Raw genomic sequence first — 9,283 nt, 5'->3', positions numbered from 1 at the left:
AACAAGTTTTTCATTATCTTTTTTCAAAAAAACTCTTCCGTGCTTCAAGTGCGCCTTTATAAATAAGATTCGATGTTTCTTCATAGTATCCTACGACCAACCCGAGAGCTTAATTTCGTCTAGTGGACTAATAATGTGTACTCAAGTACGTGTAAAAGCTGTTTTTATTAAGGAAAAAGTTGCATAAGGCAATACATTTACATATCTGAACTTGTTGCTTCACACTTTAACCACAAAGCTAAAAAAAAAATAAATATTTTAATAACAATAACAAAATTAATTTTAAAACAAATTTAATTTAAATAATTAATAACTTACTGCGATAATTTCCAATACTTTTTTCCTCAGCAATCATATTTTATTTACATAAATCACTCAATATTATTTAAAAATTCATGATAAACATCCAACGCACATGTCTTTTTAATGTTTTCTTTATTCGTAACCTCACAAATATATTTGTTATTTGAATAAAATCTTTTCAAGATGGCGGTACCTTTGGCGGCAATTTCAAATGTCAAATACCCTTCAAATGAACAACACACATGATTATTTAATAAATTTAAAAATTAGTATATAAAAAATATAGTACAGTCATATATTGTATGCGCAACTATTTATCAATTAGTATAAATTAAAGTATTTATCAGCGGACAATATCCTTTGTGCAGCATGCGTATATTTTGTGAAAAATTCAGCCGTAAAATTTCATGAGATGCAGCGTGTAATTGGAACAAGTGTCGTAACATACTGATAATTATATGTGTAATGCGTGTCATACATGTGTGCGTACACACATGAATGAGTTCAAAATGTCAATCGGAAAATAAAATAGTGTAAGTATAGAATACCAACTAAATCATTTAAATCATTCACAATCAGACAAAGATTAATTTTAAAAATATACACATATAAATCCACACAATATGTGTCATGTTATAAATACATACATACACACACGTGTGTGTGTAAATATTTCATGGTACGACTGTTGATCTCCATATACTCTCTCAGTATAAACTCACATTAAATTTAAAAAATATTCTCCTTTGTTAAATATCCACGTTCTCAAATGTGCTGGTCACATTCGTCAATTAATTTAATCAACATCGACAAAATCTTTGCTTGTATCACGTGCTTATTTGTATACTCTTTGGGGTTAACCAATGTAGTCATACAGAAGTGATTCAGTTGTCGTATCGTGTAGTCAAGTCAGTGCACATTCACATCCTCAATTTTAATTTACTCATATATTTTATATTCTTATTTCTTTCTTTCTTACAGACATTCATCGTAACTGTAATCATTAATTTTAACAAATGCTACAAAAACTAAATATTAAGAGTAAGTTACATCCTACTGTTTGTTTATGACATATAAGGTATATTTACATAAATTTTTAATTATTTTTTTAATTATCACTTTTATTTAGTTAATTTGGTCTTTGTCAATTAAGCGCTTATCATTATTTGTATGACGCAAACATTTGTACTAGTTTTTTATTTCTTTCATTACATTTCATGGCACAGTATATTTTAACTATTTTTGAAATACATTGTGGTAAAATTTAATAATTTACTTTAAATTCATTTTTACAAAATTACGTTTTTATCATCATTGATAATTTAAGTACGATAATGCGAGTCATGCACCCACTTATTTGTACTATTTTATTATTTATGGTAGCTTATTAGTACGATAATAGTTTTAAAAACTTTAGTTATTAGTTCATTTTGCTTACGTTAAAACCTAACATTTTATTTTTCTGAAAGTTTTTATTCATAAATTCATTTACATCCAATATTTTATATTTTTAATTTTAATCTTAAAGTGACAGTGATTTATTTTGACAGCAGTTTTAAATAAAAATTATATTTTTTTTTTTTAAACTTTTAAAAAATTCTACGTAAACTTGATTACATAATTATTTAATTTTTTAATTTAATATGTAAGTAACTATTTATTATATATATTTAATTATATAAATTTTAATATCTACCTGAAACGTAAATCTTTATTTTGATTAGTGATAGAGAAATTATTTTATAAACTCATGGAAAAAATTTACAAAAGTCATGAGTAATTGGAGCAGACATAAGAAAATTATTTAATTACATATAAAAAAATTAAATAATTAAAATGATAAAATTTGAAAAAATTAATCTACTGAATTTTGAATTTTGTAAACGTGCATTTTTTTATTCTTATTTTATAAACATTTCATTGTATTATTTCAAAGTTTTAAAAATTTTTAGATGCAAGCTAACTTAATTGTCTTGTAAAATCAAGGCAGGTATTTTATTTTTATTTTTATTCACCTTGAAAACAAAATATTATTGTTTTAATAAGACTATTTATTTTATTAACTAATAAATAGGACAAGTTTACAAAGCACTTGAATTTAATAAGAAATAGAAAAGTATCATTGAGGTATTAAAGTGTATCTATCATAAATAATTAAGTAAATAAATAAATAAACAATAGAAATTTTCAGTTATCAAGATAAATAATTTTTTTTTGCGTAGTATAGATATATGTTTAAAAGAAATTATCTTTGTATAAATATAATAGATATTCGTTGAAAGATTCTTATCAATTTTTAACAATTTTATGAAAACTTTTTTTTTATCTGTGTAAATAAAAATTAAATACTAAATAATGATGGTTTAATTGTACTCAGTAGTTATCAAGATTGTCGACATACGATTACTTGGTCTTGGTAATTTTATCCAACAAATATTTTATTTCAATCGCTTTTGAGTCAGTATACGTCTGTCATACGAATTAGAAGAATTTAAAAGTCAGTTAACTCGGTTTTATTCTTCTTATTTAAATTTAATCGTACAAATAAAAATAATAAATAGAAAATATTACCGGAAATTTTTTTATAATTTAATTTAATTATCAATGAATATTTATGTTGATTAGTAGTAGAAAATATAAAATAAAATACTGAGTAATTTGATAATACGTGAGTTGATAATGAGTGGAGTGGTAATTAGATAAAATGTATGACAAGTTAATGCCTGTAAAAAATATTTAATCATTTATTTGTTATTATTTTATTTTTTTTACAGATGACTGTAGAATTTATTGGCTGTAATAAATTTTAGTTTAAGTATTAATATATATTTTGTTAATGAAAAATTCATTGGGGAAATTATAAAATGGATTCAAAGGTCGATATTGAAAAGAAAAAAAATCCACGTGAAGGGATTAATCCTTTGAATGCTTTGACATTCTCGTAAGTATTATTTTTTTATGATCCTGTAGTTAGCGGACAATTAACAACCAAAAAAATATGCACATCTAAAAAATAAAAAAAACTACACGTGCAATTTTTTAAAATATTTTTTTTTTTTTAAATTTATCATTTTTAAAAAATTACAAAAATTATTAGACGTCAGTTAAGTTCAGTATCACTGCAATTAACAGGCAGTCAACAGTTTTCTGATTTTTTTTTCAACAAATTAATTACAAAAAAAAAAAAACTAAAAATATGCACATGTCGAAAATTAAAAAAACTACAAGTACAATTTTTCCAAAATTTTTTTTTTTATAATTTATCGTCTAGAAAAATCATTCAAAAATTATTAGACGTCAGAACCAGTATAATTTTTTCTGTTATTAATGTACAAAGTAATATTGATCTTTACATATTTACAGATGGGTTTTAAAAATATTCTGGGAGGGATACAAACGAGACTTGGAAATAACTGATCTCCATAGACCCTTGAAAGAACATAAAAGTAGTATATTGGGTGATAAATTAGCAGCTGCGTGGGATACAGAAGTGCAGCAGTATAATGGAAATGTTAAATCTAAGAAAGAACCGGACAGATCATTCAGTACTGCTAAGGTCAAGCATAAAAAAGGCAAGACACCTAGTTTGCAACGAGCATTGATCAAAGTTTTTGGTGCTCGTATTGCTCTTTATGGAGTTGCGTTGGCTATCATGGAACTCGTTTTACGGTGAGCAATTATTCTAATTAAAAATTTCAAGTTACTGAGCATTAATTAAACTAAAAAATCTTTAAGTATTTATAATAATTACTCAGTATTTATTATAAAATTATTTATTGTACATATAGATTACTGCAACCCATACTCCTCGGCATCGTGATAAGTTATTATCGTCCGACGAAAATTACATACATTCCAGTTCATACTTCTTTGACATTCGGTAGTTCTGTCAAGATTCATGATACTACAACTGTCTCCAATCATCCTAAGAATGTTCCTTTATTTTCCTAATCTTTATCAAATCCATTATGTTTAACATTAATTATCATCAATTATCACTTACTACTATCACTTAACAAATTACTTTGAATGAACTTTCACTTTAAGTTATCGAGTTGGATTTATTAATTTTAAAATGTGTATACATTTTTATTTTTACAGAATGCTACAGCCAGTAGCTTTGGCGCGGCTTCTTCGGTTTTTTACGTCATCGGATGTCAGCAAAACAGAAGCGTTTCTATACGCCGGTGGTGTGATACTATGCTCAGCAGTAAATATACTTGTAGCCCATCCCTACATGATGGCGATTCTTCACATGGGTATGAAACTGCGTGTAGCATGCTGCTCACTGATTTACCGTAAGTCATTGAAACTGTCGCGAACAGCTTTGGGAGAGACGACAGTTGGACAAGCAGTTAATCTTTTGTCAAACGACGTCAATAGATTTGACGTTGCTGTGATATTTATTCACTATCTATGGATAGGTCCCGTTGAGACAATCATCATTACGTACTTGATGTATCTAGAAGTTGGAGTGGCTGCAATTATTGGCGTAGCTTCACTGTTAATGTTTATACCTCTTCAGGGATGGCTTGGTAAAAAATCATCGACATTGCGTCTACGTACGGCAATACGTACTGACGAGAGAGTACGTTTGACCAATGAAATTATCAGTGGTATTCAAGCTATAAAAATGTACACGTGGGAGCATCCCTTTAGTAATCTTATTGAGAATGCACGTAAAAGAGAAATGCGTGTTGTAAGATATACATCATTTATACGAGGTGTTATCATGTCTTTCATAATGTTTACAACACGTCTATCACTATTTCTCACTATACTGGCTTATGTTTTATCTGATAAACAAATAACTGCTGAGACAGTATTTATGTTGACGGCTTACTATAATATTCTACGTCAAACTATGACGGTATTTTTTCCACAAGGTATTACTCAAGTTGCCGAGGCTTCAGTGTCCATAAAACGACTTCAAAATTTTTTATTGTACGATGAAATTGAGACAAGTAATAATGATAATGTTGATAATGATCAAAAGAAAAATAAGAAAAATTCACAGAAAAATAATATAAGTTCGAATGATAAAGACAAGAAAGAAGATACAGATGAATCACTAGAAAATTTAAATGAGGGGTCTATAACGCTTGATAATGTTTATGCTAAATGGTTGGACTCTGATCATGAAGATACATTGAAAGGAATCAATATACATATTAAACCGGGTCAATTAGTGGCTGTAGTTGGGCAAGTTGGTTCGGGTAAAACAAGCTTACTCAATGCTATTCTCAAAGAGCTTCCAGCGCACACGGGAAGTATTGATGTAGGTGGTAAAATTGCTTACGCGAGTCAAGAACCCTGGTTATTCGCTGGTTCAGTAAGGCAGAATATACTCTTTGGGCGTCCATGGGATGCTAGGAAATACGATAAAGTCGTCAAAGTATGTCAGCTGAAACGAGATTTTTCACTATTCCCATACGGTGACAAGACTATTGTCGGTGAACGCGGTGTAAGTTTATCTGGTGGACAGAGAGCGCGTATCAATTTAGCGCGGGCTGTTTACTCGGATGCACCGATATTTTTACTAGACGATCCACTGAGTGCAGTAGACGCGCATGTGGGTAAACACATGTTCGAAGAGTGTGTTGAAAAATACTTGAATGGAAAAACAAGAATACTAGTGACACATCAGATACAATTTTTAAGCAATGTCGAGAAGATAATTGTCATGAAGGATGGTGCTATTATTGCTGAAGGCAGTTACAATAAACTAGTGGAGATGGGGGTTGACTTCGGTCGTTTACTTGATTCAGCACCAAGAGAAGATGCAGAAGACATGTTGGCACTTTCAGGAAGTCGGAGCAATTCACGACACGCGAGTGTAACATCGTTGAGTTCATTCATGACTAACGAGACTACGGGTCAGGCCCAAGCCGAGCCTGAAGAAGTTGCTGAGATGCGCACTAGAGGATCTATTGGAGGGCATGTGTATTCATCTTATTTCAAAGCTGGTGGCAATTGTTGTTTAATTTTTATGGTGATAGTATTGTTTGTTGGAGCTCAATTGGCTGCAAGTGGTGGGGACTTCTTTGTTGCATTTTGGGTGAATCTAGAACAAGATAATAGTAATAATTTCACTTTCAGCAACTTATTGCGCAATTCAAGTGGAGTGAACATAGAAAAAACATCTGGGATATCGGAGCAGGATAGATATATTTGTATATATATTTTTACAGCGTTGACGGTACTTACAGTTGTGATAACACTTATGAGATCTTTTGCATTTTTTGAGTTATGTGTACGTGCATCTAAACGCTTACATGATACAATGTTTCGTAGTATTAGCCGTGCGACGATGAGATTTTTCAATACAAATACATCAGGGCGTGTGTTGAATCGTTTTTCCAAGGACATGGGTGCTATTGACGAGTTACTGCCAATCGCCATGATTGATTGTATTCAAATTGGTCTTTCACTCATCGGTATTATTGTCGTTGTTAGTAGTGCAAGTGAATGGTTGCTGATACCCACAGCAATTATTGGTGTTATATTTTACGGTTTACGGGTTATTTATATATCAACAAGTCGTAGCATTAAACGACTCGAAGGTATAACAAGATCACCGGTATTTAATCACCTAAGTGCAACATTACAGGGTCTACCGACAATACGTTCATTTAATGCAGAAGAAGTACTTACTAAAGAATTTGATCACCATCAGGATCTCCATTCCTCCGCGTGGTATATTTTTATAGCATCGTCACGTGCCTTCGGTTTTTGGCTCGATATTTTTTGTCTTATCTATATTGCCTGTGTAACAATGAGCTTTTTGCTCCTATCTGATGATGAGCATAAAACGTTTAAAGGTGGTAATGTTGGTCTAGCAATCACTCAGAGTATAGGATTAACGGGAATGTTTCAGTGGGGTATGAGACAGAGTGCTGAAGTAGAGAATCAAATGACTTCGGTGGAGCGTGTGCTTGAGTATACTAACATTGAGAGTGAACCAGCACTCGAGAGTTTGCCTGAAAAAAAACCTAAAGATGACTGGCCGTCAAGAGGTAAAGTCGAATTTAAACGCGTTTACTTGGCTTATTCCCCATTAGAACCACCGGTACTCAGGAATCTCAACTTTACTATTGAGCCACGTGAAAAAATAGGAATTGTTGGACGCACTGGAGCAGGAAAATCTTCCCTAATAGCTGCCTTATTCCGGCTTGCTGAAATTGAGGGTAACATTGAGATTGATGGTGTAGATACCGGTGAAATCGGACTCCACGATTTTCGCGCCAAGATAAGCATAATTCCACAAGAGCCTTTCTTGTTCTCCGGTACATTGAGAAGAAATCTTGATCCCTTCGAACAGTATCCAGACAGTATACTGTGGTCGGCATTAGAAGATGTTGAACTTAAAGAAATGGGTCTTGAGGGCCACGTTAATGAAGGTGGTACTAATTTGAGTGTAGGACAACGGCAGTTAGTTTGTCTTGCGCGTGCTATTGTTAGAAATAATAAAGTTCTTGTACTCGATGAAGCCACCGCTAACGTTGATCCACGGACGGATGAATTTATCCAGAAGGCTATTAGACGTAAATTTGCCGATTGCACCGTTCTTACGATTGCCCATCGACTCAATACTGTTATGGACAGCGACAGAATATTGGTCATGGATGCCGGTTCTGCTGTGGTAATTATTCATTTTCCATTATATTCATTATTACTTTAATCAAATCCAAAGAAAGCACTGCGATTATTGAGTTCATGATTGTTTTATCTCTAAGGTCAAATGTTATAACGTTCGCTAATTTATTTTTGTACAAAAATAAATTAACAAATTTATATTTACAATACTGTAATCATTATCACGTAAGCTGCGTTATATACTTTATATTATCTTTGGTTATATAATAAATTCTCGCAAAACTTAATAAATTTAGCAGACATGGAGATTAAAATATTTATTAATAATTTAAAAATATAAACTCATTGTTGTCGTTTATTCATAATAATCTTCAATCGACGGATTATCGAAAATTTCATGTCATTACAATTTAAATATGAATTATGCCGACATTATCAGTTTAAAAACAACTATCTATTTCTGTTATCAAAATATTCATAAATTAATGTCTTATTTCTTTGCCTTCGTCGTATATATTTTATAAAAATGAATATTTTTAATAAGTATACGAAAGAATTAAACGTTCAGATAAAATATTACAAACTAACATCTGACGCAAAAAATAAAAAACTAATTCAAGTTCATTAAAAAAAAAAAAAAATTCATAATTTTATAAAAAGTATTACAATACTTAATCATGTACATTGAATTCACGCTGGTAAATACTCTGTCATATTTATTATTATGATAATAATTTATATAATATTTATTTTTCAGGAATTTGATCATCCTCATATTTTACTTCAGAACGAGGATGGATATTTATCAAAGATGGTTAAAGAAACTGGCGTAACAATGATAGAAGCGCTCAAAAATGTCGCCAAACAAAATTATGAACTTCGTAATCCACCTGTCACAACCACACTTTGATACTGATGTTTGTACTTTAAATATTTAACTTTGTAATCTAATATTTTTTTTGAGATCAACAAGTTATTATTATTATTAGCGAATTTATATTCCATAATTAATATAAATAGCTCTTTTTACAAATATTTATACAAAAAATTAATAATAATAATATATATTTAAATAAATTAAATGTGCCTTAGAAAAAAAATTAAATGACGATAAAAAAAAAAATTAAATTGTACTTAGTGATCTATAAATTAAAATTTGATTCTTTGTATTATTACTTCATTTTTTATTTACTGTATGCAAAAGTTGTAAACTTAAATATTGTTAATTATAATTTACAAATTTACATTATTATTTAAATATACAGTATTATTTTCATTAAAAGTCTTAAGTTTATGAAACTTAATTCAAAGTTAATTCATTACATTAAATATCCAATTAGTTATGTACTTAATTATCAATGAAAAGAAAATAATAGTAATGATA

General features: G+C 29.9%; 1 protein-coding gene across 7 annotated transcripts; it reads left to right on the top strand.

Annotated features, from left to right (window-relative positions):
• The first annotated feature begins 57 nt into the window (after positions 1-57).
• On the top strand, positions 58-9,075 carry LOC103580974 (probable multidrug resistance-associated protein lethal(2)03659). Of its 7 annotated transcripts, XM_053738513.1 has the most exons (7): positions 58-145; positions 672-836; positions 1,285-1,344; positions 3,078-3,244; positions 3,667-3,972; positions 4,405-7,945; positions 8,657-9,075. In XM_053738513.1, the coding sequence occupies exons 4-7, from the start codon at positions 3,168-3,170 to the stop codon at positions 8,807-8,809; spliced, it is 4,077 nt and encodes a 1,358-aa protein (XP_053594488.1). In that variant the 5' UTR covers positions 58-145; positions 672-836; positions 1,285-1,344; positions 3,078-3,167; the 3' UTR covers positions 8,810-9,075. The 7 variants fall into 7 exon arrangements, with proteins under 7 accessions (XP_053594488.1, XP_053594490.1, XP_053594489.1 ...); XM_053738515.1 differs by lacking the exon at positions 1,285-1,344; XM_053738514.1 differs by lacking the exons at positions 58-145; positions 672-836 and adding an exon at positions 1,121-1,211.
• Positions 9,076-9,283: the final 208 nt, after the last annotated feature.

The sequence above is a fragment of the Microplitis demolitor genome, chromosome 4 (assembly GCF_026212275.2).
Source record: "Microplitis demolitor isolate Queensland-Clemson2020A chromosome 4, iyMicDemo2.1a, whole genome shotgun sequence".
Classification (NCBI taxonomy): domain Eukaryota; kingdom Metazoa; phylum Arthropoda; class Insecta; order Hymenoptera; family Braconidae; genus Microplitis; species Microplitis demolitor.
The sequence above is the reverse complement of the archived record's forward strand: the minus strand, read 5'-3'. Positions and strand labels throughout refer to the sequence as shown.

Excerpts from the sequence above, each read along its gene's own strand:
- LOC103580974 (XM_053738515.1), top strand. The coding sequence starts at position 3,168 with ATGGATTCAAAGGTCGATATTGAAAAGAAAAAAAATCCACGTGAAGGG. Across the intron at positions 3,973-4,404 it reads ATCATGGAACTCGTTTTACG|AATGCTACAGCCAGTAGCTT; the intron begins GTGAGCAATTAT and ends TTATTTTTACAG. Across the intron at positions 7,946-8,656 it reads TGGATGCCGGTTCTGCTGTG|GAATTTGATCATCCTCATAT; the intron begins GTAATTATTCAT and ends TTTATTTTTCAG.